Below are 20,648 nucleotides of genomic sequence, written 5' to 3'. Positions count from 1 at the left end.
TGATATACACTTATTTTTTACATTTGTACCTTTTATGTCTGTTTGTTTTCTTCACACATTGTTATCAATATAATGGAATGTTATCCGACTGTCCTACAAGTGAGTAGACTAGCTGCCTAGCTATAAAAATAGGTTTAAACCACCATTTCTACATAAGGAGATGTCTGTACCAAGTCAGGGATATGACATCTGTTTTCCATTCGTTTGATGTGTTTGAGCTTTTGATTTTGACATTTGGGACTCTCCTGTATGAAATTTCCTTGGTGTTCGGTATTTTTGTTATTTTACTTATTAGTTACTGTAAAGAAACTAAGGTTCAATCATTTTGTCTACTAAGGCTTTTTATGTTTAAGTATGTTTTACAGCGTTTATACGTTTAGTCTTCCTTTCTTTTGTCATATTAATATGAGAACGAAGTCCCCTATTACAGTAGAAAAATCAATAAAAAAAAAAATTTTAAAAATCGGGAAAATTTCCCGAAATTTTCATTGTATTAATGAACTCAAAATCGTTCAAATTTATTTTCTCGCTTTTCTTAATTCCCGCATTTGCGCAGAACACAGAAATATATTTCCTTCTTCCGGTCTTGTTGTCTTGAGACTTTGAGTAGTCTAGTAAAATATAGGAACTCAAGGAACACAATACCAATATTTCATTTTTAATAATTCTTTGTCTTTGATATGAATTAACGTTACCTGAATCATTGCCTTTCTTTGTTTACATTGAACATGACGTCATAACTTAAATATCGTCATAAGTAAAATCCATAAAAACAGAACCAAAATCGGAAACGTCACGGTATTTACAGGTGATTTTCACTCGTTTCGTTGTTGGATATCATTTAATTTTGTCAGTTTTGTTTTTAATTAACCTTGCAGTTTTAGTATTTTAGTTATACTTTCTTATAGTTCCCACTGGAAATTTCACCAGTTTTCAAGTTGACATTTCACGCTTCAACTTTGATGTTTCACAGTTCACGATTTGACATTTGTTTACAAGTCAGTAATATCTAGTTGGAAGTAAAATATTTAATTATGAAATATCAATAGAACAACATTTTGACACTAACGATTTTCTTTTATGTCTTATGAAGGTCATCAAATGATTATTTATTGTGCAAGGAAGGAGAAAACGGGATATAATAAGAACATGACTGTGATCAACTTGATAATTTTTTGGAATTATTGTAATTTAAAATTCAAAGAACATTACAGGACACCTCTAAAGATAAGATATCAGTCAATATCATTTTTGTCATATTTCATAGCCCTAAAACAAGGTCGGAAAATTATTCAAATTACAGAGTAATCATATAGATTTAAGTTCAGTCAATCGAAATTATATTTTATAAGTATGTGAAATATGTTTTAAAATATGTACAATTTAGAAAAATATCAAATATTTTGTTGCCGTTTTCCACAGGAGAATTGATCATTCGAACAAATAAGAAGGAAGTTCATATTTACATTGGTAAAGGTGTAACAGAAGTCATAGCCAAGTTGAAAGAACTGAAAGATCAGGATGGTAAGTTTGGAACCAATATCAATTAATTCGATTTTGAAATGTCTTTTTTATATCTATGTTTTGTTTTCTCTTTGCAACACAGTTGTGGAGAAGATATTGTTAGGAGAAATTCCATCAAAACACATGTGTGGACACTGTTTAGCTAGTTTCTCAGCTGAACTTCATCTATCTATTTTAAAGGTCCAAAGACATGGTTACATTTTCTTCATGGGAATTCTAATCTTATTTGTAAATTTCTTAATGTTGCGATGTTTCCTTCATATGTTTGAAATCATTTTCAATCAACTCCTATGTACTGTCAGTATTGTATTCTTCTTCGTCGAAATTATCTCCCCTTAACGCCTACACATGTTTTCAATCATGAAAATACAATCCACTGTAGAAATGACGCACTGTCAACGGAGCCCTTGAAAAACTGATAAATATATTCACATGACATCATTACGATCCTTGCATGCATGTTGTATTTTAAAGGACACATATATTACCTAGCTACTAGGCAGCATTGAATTTATGTGCTGCCCATTTGTCAACTTAAAACTTTTGTTTGGTCGGAGTCAGTAGAAATATTGAAAAGATAAATATTAAAAACATTCGAATTAAATATTTTGTGGACGGGAAACATACTTTTCAGAGGTTGAAGACTAACTACAATAGATAACTTACACAAAAGCTGAACTGTCTTTGAGATTATGCATAAAAAGATCATTATTACAGTAAAGTTTGTCGTTACGGGATTCATTAAAAATTAAAGGTACTGTTTATGAACGATTTGTCTGACTTGAAATAGCACGAAGCTTTATTTTATGTTTTAACCACACCAACTCTGGTGTTACGACTCATTAGAAAAGTATTTCAATTGACCCATATACTTTCTTTCTTTGTACAGTGATTTTTAATTATAGTATATCAACATGTAGCCTAAACATATAAAAATGATGTAATATGAAGCGAATTGGTTTATGATAAAGTTTTGCTTTATACGTTTTGGAGACAAATCAGTCATGTCGACCACAGCTGTACATATAAAAAGTTTACCCGAATTCACTTTCAAATGAGGTTGTTGCTCATTTATAGGACTTTGTCACAAAGGCAAACTGTTGCCCGGGCAAAGATTCAAATGCAAAGCTGTAACAAGATCAATATCTTATCTTTCTGTTGATTTTTTCAGCGGAATTTAGGCATTTGCACAAAAACGATACATATTATGTATTTGCAACTTCTATAATTGACTGTTCTGTGGAAATTGGTCTTTAAGTAAAAATATACTTATATATCGTAACCATGTTTTTTAATTTAGTATTAAGACGTAATAAAGATAAAAATATATACATTTTGCACATACATTAAAATTGTGTATGCCTTCGTCCCACAGCAAAGCTATAGAAAACAAGACATTAAAAAGTGTTATACGGACACTCTGTAGATGATACATGGACACCTTTATGTTATAACAAGGACAATTTTTAAGAATAGAATCATTCGTGTATGATCAGTGAGAAACTTGAGCACTTTTGATTTCAATTGAATTTAAACTTTTTTATTTTATCAAATATTTACAGTAACAACATTGTTTCCAAACAATACCAGTATATTACTATTTATATAGTACAATAAGGTATTTAACTTCAAAAGGTAGGATATGGTTTTTTTTCTAGAATAAACATTCTAATCCCCAATTTAGGAGAGAAAAGAATTATTATGGTCAAGCAGATGACAAAATGATGTTTTTATTCCTGATTTTCTGAATACCGTATATAATAGGGCTTATTGCTAAAAAAAAAAACTAGAGGCTCTAATGAGCCTGTGTCGCTAACCTTGATCTATGTGAATATTAAACAAAGGACGCAGATGGATTCATGAAAAAAATTGTGTTTTGGTGATGGTGATGTGTTTGTACATCTTACTTTACTGAACATTCTTGCTGCTTACAATTATCTCTATCTAGAATGAACTTGGCCCAGTAGTTTTAGAGGAGAAGATTTTTGTAAAAGATTAGTAAGATTTACGAAAAATGGTTAAAAATTGACTATACAGGGCAATGACTCCTAAAGGGATCAACTGAACATTTCGGTCATGTTGTCTTATTTGTAGATCTTACTTTGTCGACATTTATTTTTTACAGTTTATCTCTATCTATAATAATATTCAAGATAATAACCCAAAACAGCAAAATTTCCTTAAAATTACCAATTCAGGGGCAGCAACCCAACAACGGGTTGTCCGATTCATCTGAAAATTTCAGGGTAGATAGATCTTGACCTGATAAACAATTTTACTTCATGTCAGATTTACTTTAAATGCTTTGGTTTTTGAGTTATAAGCCAAAAACTGAATTATACCCCTTATGTTCTATTTTTAGCCGTGGCAGCTATCTTGGTTGGTTGGCTGGGTCACCAAACACATTTTTTAATCAAGATACCCCAATGATGATTGTGGCCAAGTTTGGTTTAATTTGGCCCAGTAGTTTCAGAGGAGAAGATTTTTGTAAAAGATTACTAAGATTTACGAAAAATGGTTAAAAATTGACTATAAAGGGCAATAACTCCTAAAGGGGTCAACTGACCATTTCAGTCATGTTGACTTATTTGTAAATCTTACTTTGCTGAACATTATTGCTGTTTACAGTTTGTCTCTATCTATAATAATATTCAAGATAATAACCAAAAACAGCAAAATTTCCTTAAAATTACCAATTCAGGGGCAGCAACCCAACAACAGGTTGTCCGATTCATCTGAAAATTTCAGGGCAGATAGATCTTGACCTGATAATCAATTTAACTTCATGTGAGATTTGCTCTTAAAGAGAAACTTCGCAAAAAAATCGAAAATTGATATTTTGTCCATTCTGTATAAAAATGATCTAATTTATAGATATTAAAAAGTTTTATTCCGCTAGATAAGAGATCACCATCGATTTTAAGTTTTGAATATAAATTCTCTGCGTTCCGCCATATTGTCATCTTCTCCGATTAAAAATCACGATATGTTTATAAACCACAAAGGACCAAGACTACAGTAACCGATGTAGTCGTAATTGTGTGTCGACATCTTGTCAACCATACGGTTGTTTCATCTGACAAACTAACTTGATACGGAAAATGTTCTTATTTTTTTTAAATAACCATTGTTTGTTATTTTTAAACTGTTAATATTGGAATTAGTTAAAAAGTCAAAGTTCAAATAATAAATAAGTGTTCCGTGAAAATTGTTTTCGAAGATCTAATTCGTTCATAATTCTTTTAAGTAATAAACTTTATTCAAATAAATTCGGATCTTCCCTCATCTGATCACCAGCATGGCTAAAGGTATTACTCCCAAAGGTATTGTGAGGGGTGTGAGGTGACACGACCAGGTATTCTGTCGGGCTTGCAAGTTCATGTAGTAAGTAGTAAGTAATAGTTTATTAAAGTGTCACATATTGATTGACATAAATATAAGCAACATTATATAAATATATATACATAAAACAATCAATATCCAGCCATAAAAACGACATATGAGACACTAAAAAGCTTAAAATTCTATAAAAAAAATCCAAATATATTCCGTAAAAAACATACAAGTCACAAAAAATTCACCATTAAAAGAAAAAAATAAATAAAAAATCACTATATTCAATAAATATATATATATATATAAAAATTGTCGAAATCTGATTTTCCTGGTAAAACTAAAATAATAAAACTCTGAAGCTAGTAAAAATTTCATAAAGAGCCAGAAAAATTTATATAAAAATTTGCATAGGAAATATTGTATATCATAACAGTTCATAATTTCAATAAATTTATTATCTATATCAAGGCTGTGAAAATTTTGAATTAATTTTGAACATTTATGAAAAAGGTTATACCGAATATCGTCATAAAGTGTGCATTCCATCAGACAATGTTTTTCAGTCTCTACACTGCAACTTTAACAAAACAAACAAAGTCTATCTTCTACGGGTGTAGGCGGCCTGGAGTATCTGCCAGTTTCGTGCGCTAGCGGTAGAGACCTCCGCAAAACAGAGCCATAACACGCCTTTCCTGTTTAGAGATGTTTAAAAGCACATACGGTTCTGTTTTCACACATTGTTTATAACATCTGTAAGTACGCAATTTGTTTCCGTTTTTTTATATTACGACGGTCATCAAAAAGTTCTTCATACCATTCTGTGTTGTCCAGCTCACATAGTTTGTCACTTATCATATGCATAACTGATTTAGTCGATAATGTTAAGTCATACGTCTGATCCGATCAACAATCTTATGCACTTCAAATGACCAACCCTTTCTTCTTCTAGACGTCCATTTAAAAGTTTTGTAGGAAATTCTTTGTTGGTCAGTACGGATCAATTTGCACAAAAGTCTACAATAATTTATTCGTTGTTTGGTTATTGGTGAAGTCCATCCCATATCACCGCGTGAAACTACGTTCGATGTGCGCTTTCCCACCGATAAGAAAAATTTACAAGCTCGGTTTTGTACTGCTGATATGGCACTGAACGATTTTGTGCCCCAGATACCACTACCATAAAGTAAAATTGGTTCAACAACGGACGTATACAGTTTAGTGTACACTTTAAAAGCCATCCCTCCCATGGATTGAGTTTTTGCAATTAAAGCACATAAAGTACGGCTCGCTGCTTTGGCCAGTTTTTTTACATTTTGTACGAAAGTTAAATGTTCGTCCATCCACACTCCAAGGTAATCGTATGAATCAATATAGTCAATAATTTTTCCAGAACATCGGAACGTAAAATCTGAACGTATGAACGACTGTGGACGGAAATGGACAATTTTAGGTTTGCCTATGTTTACGGATAACTTCCATTCAGCGCACCATTCGGTTACTACATTTAACATACGTTGTAAACTTTCTTTATCTGGAGCTATTAGCGCCATATCGTCCGCGTAAAGCAAAAACTGAGACGGAAATCATCAATATGCATTCCACATTCTAGAGAGTTTATACGATCTGCCAAAGTATTGATATAAACTGAAAACAAAGTGGGCGATAGGATACAGCCCTGCTTCACACCGGCATCTACATTGAACCATGGGGTCTGGTCACTATTGATACGAACGGTACATTTTAGGTCAGTATACAAGGATTGAATCGCAGATAAGAATTGTCCACGGACACCAACACGATTTATCGGACCACAGATGAATTATCACGTTGTGATTGGTTAAACGCCGTCACGTGGTGACCCCCTATGAGACCGTATGGGGTTAGTAAGTTTCATATGGGGTTCATGACGCGTTAATGGCGACGTCATCTATTAATGTTGTTGTGTTTCATTGTTTATTTTTCAACAAAACGCCGCAGAAAAAGTCCAGCGTCCGATAAATTCGTTATACGGTTAACTACTGACCCCCTACGGATTCATAGAGGGTGAATAAAATTCATAGGGGATTTTATGGATTTTACTTACCCTCTATGGATCCGTAGGGGGTCAGTAGCGAACCATATAACTTATAGTAATTTAAACCACAGAAGATGATGTTCAACGGTGTCAAAAGCTTTCATGTCTACAAAGCATACATAAGTTGACTTTCTTGATATTTTTCTGTCGTTCAGAATAGAATGAAGCGTGTGAATATGTTCTTCGCAACTACGGTTACTTCATTTCTGTAGGTATTGGTCAGTGTACACGGGCGATAACTTATAACTTTCCATTTTGAACTATCAGGTGTATAATATACATCTCTGTCTTGCGTGTCCGAAAGTTATATAATATACTAGTCATTACTGAAGTCATACGCTTGTTTATGAATAACATTTCTGGTGTAAAGAATATTATTATAAAAATATAAATAATACAAAAAAAAAGAGATTTGAAGAAATAAAAATCTATTTACATATTTTTTCCAAGGGTTAATTTGGGAAAATGTAATACATGCTCGTTGTAAATAGTAAAGGACAGATTGGAACATACCAGCAATATTGAATTAAAAAAATGTACGCACTTGTCGACGATTCGTTTATACGTCTGGATAGAAAGTTACGGAACTATAGCGCAATTTAAAATATATACATGTATACATTGAACATAAGAAAGAAACATACATTTTGTGTAAATTGGGGTAAAAGATTTGTAAATAGACTAGTCCACGTATGCCAACGGTATGTAATCAACGAATTCGATAGACTGTTGTATACCAAAAGAAGAAGAAAAAGAAGAAGAGAACCAATTTGATTTAAACACAACTTGCTTTGGTTCATCGAAGTTATGAACATAGTCAAATCACAGATTTATATATCAATTAGATTGTTCTCGAATAAAGAAAGAAATTCGTCATCATCACAATTGTTCCGACATTCATGTAATATATATATGCAACTGGAGGTACACTGATAATCCCCAAGGGATGTGAATATTTTCTAGGAAAACTATTGAGTATTACAGTTTCAAATCAATTTCGGGATTTATTTTCTTTCTTGATATTCAATGACAGCAATTTAAAGAGTAAACTGCTTGTCCGCTTTAGGGGTATTCTTGCCAGTTGAACAGACTTATACTTACATTCAAAAATAGGGAAAGATGACATTAAATTCGTTGTCTTTTGTTTTTAAGTAAAAGTTAATTGAATCATCAAAGTTAATATCCTTTGGTCTCGAATGTATGTTAACTAATTAATGTGTTTTTATAGGCTAGCTCAAATCCTCATCCAAATAATATAATCTACTAGAACACACCCGTGACATCGCGGTTCTGTGGCTGAATTAAAGAATATAACTATGCGTAAGCCTTATTTTAGTATTGGTATTGTCATCTGATAAAGTCATGCCGATTATAAGATGCACACTTTTCTCTGTTTCAACATCTTTCTGTTTGAACCCGTCGACCTGGAACTTATCAATTATTGGTATTATCAATTTTATTTGGAAAACAAAAGTCCCTGGAAAGGAGTATTTTTTAATCAACAGCATTGTCCTTAATGAGTTATAATTAAAGTTGAATTCTTTGATTCGCTGTTTTACGTCATTCCTGCTTACAAATTGAAAACTGTACATGCTGTACCTATACGCCTTATTTTAAGTCCAGAATTATATTATTCGTATTGTCATCTTAAACAGTCAAACTGATTAAAATACTACAATCGGGAACAATGTGACAATGATTGAATTTAGTTGTGTCAACCCTGTGATTACGACCCGTGTATATAGCAAAATCCTAAATACAGCGTTTGGTGGTGCGCCTGTCAGATGCGGAACGTACAGATAAGGTAATAGATAACAGGTGAATATACTATTGGTATCGGTATTGGATTCGACCCGGAACTTCTTAATTATTGGCAATACTAATTATGTGGGAAACAAAGGGGTCTGGAGTGGTGTAATTTTTAATCAACAGCATTGTACTATAGTAGTTAGATATAAAGTTGAATTCTTTGATTCATCGTTTTTACGTGATGACGGCTGATAAATTGGACCTCGTAATTTTAGTATTATAGATATGTAATAATCCCTTCCTACCACACAGAGATTTAATGCCAAGCGGTAGACATATTATAGGTACTAATTAAGTAATTAAATGAACAATAGATAACAATAATTAATCATAAATGTGCAAAGATTTGAAAACAAAAGTATTTGTACATATTATATTCCGCTTCGGTAGAGTTATCTTCAGATAGTTTCAGATATTAATTAATACATGGCTTTCAAAAGTCTAGCTCGTACATTTGTTTGCCTAATAAAGACAATCAAAATGCTTTGGTTAAGCTATTTCTAATTTCTAAGTTCCCCTTTTTTATGAGACATAAATCAAGGACAATCGGTGTTTATCATTTCATTCTGACACATGAATTCAGTTTCCCGTCTTTAACCGAAAATTGTTTATTTCTTAGTAAATTAACTTATTTGAATTCAAATAAATAAAAGCACCAAATATAATTAAATAATTCCACGGCGATCTATTTTTATTTGTCACCAACTTGAATATGTATTTCAAATGTGTGTATTAAATGCTCCCTTGTTTTATAATCCATTGATCCGAATAGACAGTCACACCTGGCATGGTGTGCCCTAGAGGCGTGGTTAAATACTGAAGTGCAAATAACAATTTACCTTTCAACAACCCATCTACGAGTATTAGACCTTTTCAACATCTCTCGACACCTACAGTTGAGAACGACTACGACAGGTAAAATGTGAGTGGTCGTCTCCAAACTTACAAAAATTAAAATCATTATTGATTTTATTGCTTTCATTGACAATTCATTTCATAGAGAGTTAAAATAACATGGATTTTTTTTAATTTATTATAAAGAAAATGATGGACTTTAAGTCACATTTCATCTTTTTAGACGTTGAGCTTCTAGCTGTCCTGGTGGAATTTGGGAAATGAAAAGAACAAAGCATGTTTAATTGTAGTTGATATTTAATTAATCAATGTTTTATCATAAATATGTCTGTTGACAAGAACGGCACATGTTTCCATAATGTCTGTTAGTTTTGGCTTTTGGTGCCTACATAATGTACTCAATACTTTGTACAGTTATTTCAATTCACCATTTTTATGTTCCACTTGAATTCTGTATTCACCAATCACGCGATTATATTTTCTGCTCTTTCTCTCAAATGTTATGCTTTACAATTAATTTGAGGTGTTGTAAATGGTGTAACTAAAGGATGACGATTTGGATAAACTTTGTCTCTAAGGAGAACACAGTCCTCCTGGAAATGCAGCGGATCATAAATGACATAAAAGCTTTTACACCAACAAATGAATCGTTATTTACATGCGGCAAATATTTGGTAAAAGATTCGCTTAATCATAAAATTGAAGAGAAAGCGGATCATGATGCAGAATGGTTGCTGTATTTGTTTTAATCAATTCAACATAAAATGTCGTATAAATACATAAAAATAAGAATATTATATGACAGAGACATATATTTATTTATTTGGTTGATATATATTCTGAAGCTATATAGTCAAGACAGTATATAACCGCCAATCCAATATGTTACGTATTGATAATCATGATGTGTTTTGTCTTTGAGACGACACATCCATTTTACCTGTAATCTGTAGGTGTCATTAGTCGGAGTCGAGAGATGTTGAAAAGTTCTATTGCCAAAGAACCGTGAATACACACATCGTATAAATCTAGTCATAGCAGAGATAGTAAAAGGTCAATAAGAGTACACCAACATATTGTCTTTACAGATTATTGTACCTTAATTTGTTCACCTAATTAGTCCGAAAATGCATTAATTAAAAAAAATTTATAACTTTTTGTGTTGTCTACAAAAATAATTCGAATATATACGTTTTACATAGAAAATTTATCCCATGAATGTGTACAATTGTACGTCTGTGCGTTTTATCTTCTTATTATCGGATGGTTATTTGATAAAGCATAAGTCATCGGCGCGCTTACGATTACGTTAAAATATGATTAAAAACCAAGACTTTTAATAATTGTATTTTAAATCCCGACATGAAAAAACCAGGAGAAAACGTCACGACCTACAGGAAGTAGTTAATATTTTTTCATTAATTATTGAATTTCTCCTTTATTACTGCACAGATCGCGATAAAACTTTGCGAATATATATATTATGTTATAATGAACATATTAAAACCATAAGTAAAAAATCGCGAATTTTCCCTTTAATGCTTTGGTTTTTGAGTTATAGGCAAAAAACTGAATTTTACCCCTATGTTCTATTTTTAGCTGTGGCGGCCTTCTTGGTTGGTTGGCCGGGTCACGCCACACATTTTTTAAACTGGATACCCCAATGATGATTGTGGCCAAGTTTGGTTTAATTTGGCCCAGTAGTTTCAGAGGAGACGATTTTTGTAAAAGATTACTAAGATTTACGAAAAATGGTTAACTATAAAGGGCAATAACTCCTAAAGAAATCAACAGACCATTTTGGTCTTGTTGACTTATTTGTAGATCTTACTTTGCTGGACATTTTTGCTGTTTACAGTTTATCTCTATCTATAATAATATTCAAGATAATAACCAAAAACAGCAAAATGTCCTTAAAATTACCAATTCAGGGGCAGCAACCTATCAACGAGTTGTCCAATTCATCTCAAAATTTCAGGGCAGATAGATCTGGACCTGATAAATTTTTTTACCCGATGTCAGATTTGCTCTAAATGCTTTTGTTTTTGAGTGATAAGCCAAAAACTGCATTTGACCCCTATGTTCTATTTTTAGCCATGGCGGCCATCTTGGTTGGTTGGCCAGGTCACCGGACACAATTTTTTCACTAGATACCCCAATAAGGATTGTGGTCAAGTTTGGTTTAATTTGGCCCAGTAGTTTCAGAGGAGAAGATTTTTGTAAAAGATGACTAAGATTTACGAAAAATGGTTAAAAATTGACTATAAAGGGCAATAACTCCTAAAGGGGTTAACAGACTATTTTGGTCCTGATGACTTATTTGTAGATCTTACTTTACTGAACATTTTTGCTGTTACAGTTTATCTCTATCTATGATTATATTCAAGATAATAACCAAAAACAGAAAAATTTCCCTAAAATTACCAATTCATGGGCAGCAACCTATCAACGGGTTGTCCGATTCATCTCAAAATTTCAGGGCAGATAGATCTTGACCTGATTAACCTTTTTTACACATGTCAGATTTGCTCTAAATGCTTTGGTTTTTGAGTGATAACCCAAAAACTGCATTTTACCCCTATGTTCTATTTTTAGCCATGGCGGCCATCTTGGTTGTTGGCCGGGTCACCGGACACAATTTTTAAACTAGATACCCTAATAATGATTGTGGCCAAGTTTGGTAAAAATTGGCCCAGTAGTTTCAGAGAAGAAGATTTTTGTAAAAGCTAACGACGGACGACGACGACGACGGACGACTGACTGGACGCCAAGTGATGAGAAAAGCTCACTTGGCCCTTTGGGCTAGATGAGCTAAAAATTGGGTGACGGCGTTAAAAAAATAAATCACTTTCGTACTCAGAAAAAAACAACATACCCCCCTTTTTGACGCTAAATTGTCGGTCCGTAAATGTATTTGTTCTTCTCAATATATGCATATGAATGGTATTCTGGAAAATGCTGAAAGTAAAGAAATGCTGGTTTATATTTCAATAAAAAAAAATCAAATTTAACTAAAAGACAAAATCCCTATCAAATCAGAAATGCACGAGTGATCCTATTAATAAAAAGTGTCCGTGTAATGCATGTTCAAAAAGGTAGCAAATCTTGAAAAAAATCATTCAACTTAATACTACGTCACCAAGTTTTGACGGTAAGCTACTGTTGGGTCATATTGTGACACGTGTTAAATCCTGATCAACACTATATAAAATATTAAGGATAAAATTAAAAAAATAATCCAAAATATATTTTAAAGGGGAATCGAGGAATGGAATGTCCCATCCTGCATTTCTTCAACATAAAAGAATCAAGCCTGTTAATTTTAAATTTATTTTAACCCCATCCGTTTTTTCTAAATAAAAATCAAAGGTTAGCTTGCTTGACTCTGAAACCTTTTTCATACATTACTTATTTGCGAAGTTGCATTTTTGAAAGTCTCAAATGTGTACGACATTCATCTTTAACTTGACATGTTCTTTTTCTATAAAATAATTAGATTCTTGAATTTCTTGAGAGAAAAAACTCTGGACTGAAGGAAAGATAAAAAAAAATGGTTGGTTAAATTACATTTACTGGTATACGGCCATTAATGTTTCTAATATGCTAAATGTTACAAATTTTTCTAAATGCAAAATGTACTTCTTTTTTCTTGAAACGTTTTACAAGTCAGATACAAAACAAAGATAACAAGAAACAGGCCAGAAACAAGCTGCTGTCTACTTACTCGGCGATGCAGAAAAACTATCCGGAAACGGTCGTAACCGGTCTGTTTCTTTGTTACCTTTGTATTGAATCTAATACTTAAAGCACATGGAAAAAGCTGAAAGCAATATACCAACTTAGCCTTATTTACCTTCTGTAATAAAGGACTCCTTTTGTTTTGGTTAATTTCAACAGAATATCAGCATGTGACGCAAAAGGCTAGCAACACATACGTATTCAATTAATATCTCTGAAGTCAAACATTTTTATATAGCTTACTGCCATAATAGTTATTCTAGGTGTAATACCACCAAATTTTGGTACGTCACTTTTGGTTGTATAAGAAAATAGGTCGAAAAGAAATATTCCCTGGAATTTGACATTTGTAGGTAATTCATCCTACATTCTAATGCAATTTTTATGTAACAATTTTTTTCATTGGCTAAAAATTGCCGTCAAATCCACAGTTATCCAGGCGTAACTAAGGAGGGACCCGCCATTTTGAATTGATTGAATCGAAAATGTTCGAATACTGCTATATAATCGAAGATAAAACAACACCTACCTCGAATTCGCCGTTTTAATGTAATTTTATTCGAATTTGAATCGTACAGGTAACATAATAACCTCCAGTTTGTAAGTTTTCATTTGAATGACGTCACGTTACTGGTGTCTAATTTATAATCCAGGTACTTTGATAACTATATACACCACTGGGTCGATGCCACTGCTGATGGACGTTTCTTCCCCGAGGGTATCACCAGCTCAGTAGTCAACACTTCGGTGTTGACATGAATATCAAAAATGTGGTCATTTTTTTATAAATTTCCTGTTAACAAAAGTTTAAATATTTTAGAAAAACTAAGGATTTTCTTATTCCAGGCATAGATTTCCTTAGCCGTATTTGGCACAACTTTTTGGAATTTTTGATCCTCAATGCTCTTCAACTTTGTATTTGTTTGGCTTTATATACATTTTGATATGAGCGTCACTGATGAGTTTTGTGTAGACGAAACGCGCGTCTGGCGTACTATATTATAATCCTGGTACCTTTGATAACTATTTGCCTAAACCAAATGTTGTGCAACTTATACACAATACTTACTACCACAAGTAAAGTACATATTTGGGTAGCGTTACTTTAATCTTTCTTCGAAGATGGATGAAAGACACTAGAGGGACAGACAAACTCATATAACCCCAACAAAAACTGGGGGTGATCTCAGGTGCTCCAGAAGGGTAAACAGATCCAGCTCCACATGTGGCACCCGTCGTGTGGCTTATGTTATTACAAATCCGGTCAATAGACTAATTCGGTAGATCATATTCGTAAAAAGGGAATGGTATTGTAGTTACGACATAAGGAACATATTATGTCCCTTTATAATGTTGTATGCAAGCGGGGGCATCATCTGTGTTCATGGGGACACATTCTCCATTTATTTTTATTTTCTTTTGGTAAATTGTTTGAAGAATTTTGTGGTAGGTTTGTTTGTTATTCTGTATAAAGTAATTTTCTGAATGCTATATATATATAATCTTATTTATGAAGCGAACTCCTTTAAAAGCTAAACTTATACTGTCTATTAATAAACATATATTAAGAATTATGAATTTGGGCCCAGTTTTCCAGTTGGTCCAAATCGGGGTCCACAATTTAACGGTGTTTGATTTCAACATAAATAGAATATATGTAGGATTCTTTAAATGTCTGAATCAAAACCTGTATTTGTATCATTAATTAGGTAAAACCATACTGAGGCCCAAAGAGTCATGAATTAAACTTTTGTTTGATTTCATCAAAAATTGAATTCTTGGGGTTCTTTAATATGCTGATTCTATCAATGTACTTAGATTTTAGATATTGGACCATAATAATATTCGATTTCAAATTTTTCAGTTCTTCGACCAAACTAATTTGGGTCACAAAACTATGCTGTGTTAAATATTCAATTACAATGCTAATTTAGAGTAGTTTTAAGCTGTTGTGTCCATACTTGTTCAACTGTACAGGGTTCGACCTCTGCAGGAAAAATCCGATTCGTTTTCACCCTGACAGCCGTTTGTTTAGTAAAAAGTTAAAACAATCTATAAACTAAATGATAGACTGAAATATTTCCCGAGCAAACTAGTAAAAAAAACTCAGGTTTGAATTTTTAGTACTTTTTAATATTATATGCATAAAATTTTTGTTCATTACAGTGCCGATAACAAAACCACATATGATTTTAAACATGTTTAAACTCGCCACATTCTTTATGTGCCTGTCCTAAGTTTGGCACATGCGATTCAGTGGTTCTCGTTTGTTGCTGTATATCATACTAGTATTTGTTTATGGTTCATTGTTTTGTACATAAATTAGACCGTTAGTTTTCTCGTTTTACTTATTTTACAATTGTCATTTGATACATTTAATAGTTGTCTAGGCGGTATAGGTTTACTCATTATTGAAGGCCATTATATGGTGACCTATAGTTGTTAACTCCTATGTCAGTTGGTCTCTGGTGGAGAATTGTCTTATTTGGCAATCATACCCCATCTAAGTTTTTTTTATGCTAACGGAATTCTATTTACTCAAACATTTAAACAATTTAATGATCGTTTGTGTAATCAGGTGTGATGTAACTCCTGTGTTATAATCGTTCGTTGTTTTGCTTCTCTATGATCAAATATCAATATAACAATACACACTGTACCCGGGTCAAATGTTGTTCAAACATGTTATTTTACATATAACTTAAACAAACTATACATATACTCTACAAAGTTTGATATTTACACCTATGCGAAGGAGCTGTTTTGTTTTAAATATGTATTACTTTCCAGCATGTTCCGATTGGGAGGTGTTACATCTTACAAAGTCTATCCGAATCATTTTGCAAAGAAGTCCGCTCAAACCGTTGCTAGGGCAGTCTTAAAAAAATTGAAGTGAGGTGAGGTTTTTTGCTCCGTGTTGAAGGCCTCATTGTGACTCTAAGATGACGAACATCTATAAAATTGCTGTTTGTTTGCTATTTGTGTGTTTTTACAGAGCATATTCTGATGTTTTGTTCTGGATAGACATTCCATATCATTTGATTTTGTCTCGCTTGACGGAGTCAAAAAGCGAGACATAGGTATGCTGTTTCCAGCGTCGGCGGTGCCGGCGATGGGGGCGTCAACAATGTATTAGTTTGTGATTAGGTCTAGTTTATGGTGAACCACTAGTGGTAAGTCAAAAGTATTTGGTATGCAGTTGTATTAGTATTGGCACATTTCATTACCATGAAGATTATTTGGCCCCGCTCCCTCAGGTATGGTTTATTGACTTTGAAACTTTTGCTTAGTTTTCATGTATTAGTTTGGGATTAGGTCAGTTTATGGGGAACCACTGATGGTAAGTTAATGAAAATTGGTATGCAGTTGTATAAGCAATGGCAGATCTCATTTTAATGGAGATTATTTGACCCCGTCCATAAGTTTTGTTTTTTGATTTTTTGATTTTGCTTAGTTTACATGTATTAGTTTGTGTTTAGGTTTGTTTAAAGGGGACTGCTTATGAAAAGTCAATAGTATTTGGTTTACAGATGTATCACGATTGGCACATCTCATTTCCATTGAGATTGTTTAGCCATGTAACTTCAGTCATGGTTCATTGACTTTGAATATTTGCAAAACTTAAGTGTTGCCATTTTTAATTTCAACATTTACATTATCAAAATTACAAAACAAAGAGACTTATCTCTATGATAACAGTTTATTCTTTTATGATTATAAACATTAATAGGTGCAGTTTTACTGCTACATATTGGCATTTTGACAATTGATGTCTCTTTGGTGCTGCTCGAGGCCAAAATACCTGAAAATGCAAAATATTATACAAACGTTGAAAAGGTGCCATAACAAAAAAAAAAGGTTAAAAGCTCGGACATGGAATCGTAACTAGGCATCAGAGTGATGCATTCCTAATTTTCGAAATTTTTAAGTTTATTATATTTAATTGCAAACCATTAAAAGTGCTACGATTTAAGATAACAATTTCAGAAATAGGATACACTACATATTGTTCTTCCTGCCATTTTATTGACATTTATAGCGTTGAATTAACAACACCGACCAATCGAATTCTTCGATAGTACGTCAGTTTAAAGCATCATCTACCTTTATTATTCTGTATATCAATAGTTGCACTTGAGACGAGTCAGTATTGTCAAATTGAAAAATGCGTCTCACTTTTTCGAATGCACGATCTTATTCAGGTCTTCAAACAAGAAACATCTCTGTTTAGATAATTTTAGACTCTTTGTTTTATCTTTCTTTTCGTATTCTGCCTTCTTTTCTTTCGATTTTCAATCAAACATCAAAATGAGTTTGATTTGTTGGCAAATTTTAATGAATCTTAGAAATGAGTTTTCTTTTGTTTGCGTTTAAATCTATTGTTGAAAATTTGTTCTCCAACTTAAATCCACGGCATCTTTTCCCACGTAGGAAGCAAAAAAAGTCATCAGCTTCGGATTGTATTTGACATTTAGAAAAAACAGTAGTGTGGTCGATTAACGATCATGTTTTCAAAAACTTCATTTATACATTTCTGGCGGTTTCCCAATTGAATGGAACATTCGGTTAGACTCGATGCTGTAGAATAAAACGAAACTCAATGAGTTTCCGTTTTATCACAACTATCGTATTGAGAACGAACATTTCAGTCTGTCAATTATGAATTTTGGTTATTCGTCTGCGAGGCAAACTCTGCCCGACAAACATTTAAAAATAAGCCGAAGGTGCACATAACAGATCCGAAGGTGCATGGAACATTTACGTTTCTCTCTAGCTTTCCTTGGATCAAAGCTATATCTATTTGACGTTTCTTTTTCCGATGTATCGAACGCTTCTTCCGGTATGCCGTCTTCTTCCATGTCTTTGTCCCAAGTTATGACTGTGGTACGGGTAAAGAGTCATATGTCTGTTTGCAAGACATAAATGTGCAGATTGAATGATTGTCAGGCTTCGCTTTCAGATCTGTATAAAAGAAATATGAACGATTTGTTCGTGGCCACTTTGCAATTTCGTAAAAAGTGGTCCGTCTAGATGTAGACGTAAACCCTCTTGGCCAAACTGTTGACGTGTTTTCTAGAGAAGAGACAATATGGTCGAAGAATGATTCGACGAGGTTTTGCTGAATAATATGCGGAAAAGGAGACATCATTTCCAGGGAAAGACACGCTTTAGTTTCCAATTTTATTAAGCGTGATCGTTATTCGAACCTCCTCCTATGCATACACATATTATTTTGAAGACATGTGGCAATAAGTATTTTGGTTAAGACCCTCCACAGAGACAAAATCTCATAGCAATCCCATAGATCCATAGATTGACAAATAATAAGACTTTCGGAAGACAGATTTCCCCGTCTTGACCGGACTTCTTTGTACATTAGTTCAATGAGGTTATGAGTTCGGCTTTCTGTTGGTTGTTCTGAAAGTGAGAACCCCAAAATAATTGCGGTTGCACATCAATATCTCACACACGTCCAGAATACTCGATACCTTTACAACAGTCACGAATTGGAATGAAGATATAGGGGACTACAGCATATCGGAAGACGAATCAGACAAAACGAAAGACACATGAAGATAACAATCTGACTGAATGGATGACCGACAGGATCTTAAAGCTTGTCGACCTGTGGATTGGTCTTTGTAAATCTCTTTGGTTTAAATGATAACCTATAAAGAGCTGGCAGGATCCATAAAAGTATTGAACTTTCAATGTTTAAAAATGCACTGAATATGTATGTGCACGGATTGTCGATCACCGTTTTCTGAGCTGACGACTTATCAATAATCATGATTAACAAACTCAAAACGCTCGCGGTCACTACGAAAAACGTTGAAAAAAGCCCTGGGTTGCCTCTTATTTCAGGTGTCGAGTCGGCCTGAAGTTTAAGATTTCACGAGATAACAAAAAGGAGTGTATCAACAAAGTTTCATGAACGGTCTGATCTTAAAGGAACCACAATACAGTATTTTTCACAATGACACATACGCATACAACTCCGATAATTCGGACAACTATGAACTGTGATGCGCTTACTACTAAGAAAAGAGATGTCGTAGTGTCAAAATGGCGGATCAGCATTTGTTTATGCTTGATCATAGAATAAAAGAAATGTAATTATATCTGATTTTAAATTATTCATATAATAACATGTTTGGGCATAATCAGACCCGGACACAGTGTGACTATTTAATTTCAGGACCGAGCAAGATAGAAGATCTAATTTATTACCTTATTCTAAAATCTAACCGTTGGTTTTTTTTTTTGTTTTTTTTTGTTTTTTTTTTTTGTGGGTTATTTTCTTACCGACTTTTTTGCAAGTATATATCTTAATATACTTAAAGATACATTAAATCTCATTTTCAAAACGATCCATAGGGCACACACAATTGATAAATTTTTTTATTCATTGTTATTGTTCATCTTTAAATTTCTCAAACAACATAAATTGACATGATTTGGTTCAATTAGAGAGTGAGTATCAATTTCCACGATTGATAAAAAAAGATAATACATTCATTGCTGCATTTTTTAAAAGAAATACAAACAGACTAGTGTGAACACAGTGGTGATTTAAACAGAACATCTTTATTTGTCAAGTTATAACAATACGAATCGTAAAAGAGGGACGAAAGATACCAAAGGGACAGTCAAACTCATAAATCTAAAACAAAACGTCACAACGAACTCGTTTAAACACTAGGATATTTGCATTGACTCTAACTTATATCAAACCTGAGTTCATAACATTGTCTAAATGTTTGTATAAAGGAATAATATTATTACGATTATTGTTTCTTGTTTACTTTCTTTCAACCATTTTTGTTTCTCCTTATTGCATAACATATTTGATTACATTTGATTGTGTCACCATTACTCTGAATGGGTCAGACAGCTAAAAAGAGGAGATGGAAGAAAGGTTGTTGGGAGATGGGAAAATATGTGGTGGGAGTGGAAGGCAAGGGATTGGGAGGTGGGAGAAAGGGTTGTGAGATAGGATAGGAGAATGTAGGAGAAAACAGTTAATCGAGAGCCGATTTATATCATTTAAAGTGATCATAAATGATTTAAGATTAGTCCTTCTTAAACTTTTAGACAGCATTTAAAATGAGAACACAATTTCATAGAAACTGATCCAATATCCACCCATTCAATGTGAATCATATATCTGGCCGAAACATAGTGGACTTAATAAAAACAAGAAAAAGACTAAAGCCAGGTGCAAATACAGAAAACTGTACATTTGATAATAATGAACTACTTGTTACATATGATATAACATCACTTTATTCCAATCTCAGATTTGAGAAAA

General features: G+C 33.1%; 1 protein-coding gene across 1 annotated transcript in view; it reads left to right on the top strand.

Annotated features, from left to right (window-relative positions):
* LOC139494783 (uncharacterized) overlaps positions 1 to 20,648 on the top strand; it is an 80,970-nt gene that overhangs the window by 25,047 nt on the left and 35,275 nt on the right. The window contains exon 3 of the mRNA XM_071282974.1: positions 1,423 to 1,524. Within this exon, the coding sequence (XP_071139075.1) occupies positions 1,423 to 1,524 (102 nt within the window). The remainder of the gene's footprint in view (positions 1 to 1,422; positions 1,525 to 20,648) is intronic.

Source organism: Mytilus edulis, chromosome 11, assembly GCF_963676685.1.
Source record: "Mytilus edulis chromosome 11, xbMytEdul2.2, whole genome shotgun sequence".
Classification (NCBI taxonomy): domain Eukaryota; kingdom Metazoa; phylum Mollusca; class Bivalvia; order Mytilida; family Mytilidae; genus Mytilus; species Mytilus edulis.
The sequence above is the reverse complement of the archived record's forward strand: the minus strand, read 5'-3'. Positions and strand labels throughout refer to the sequence as shown.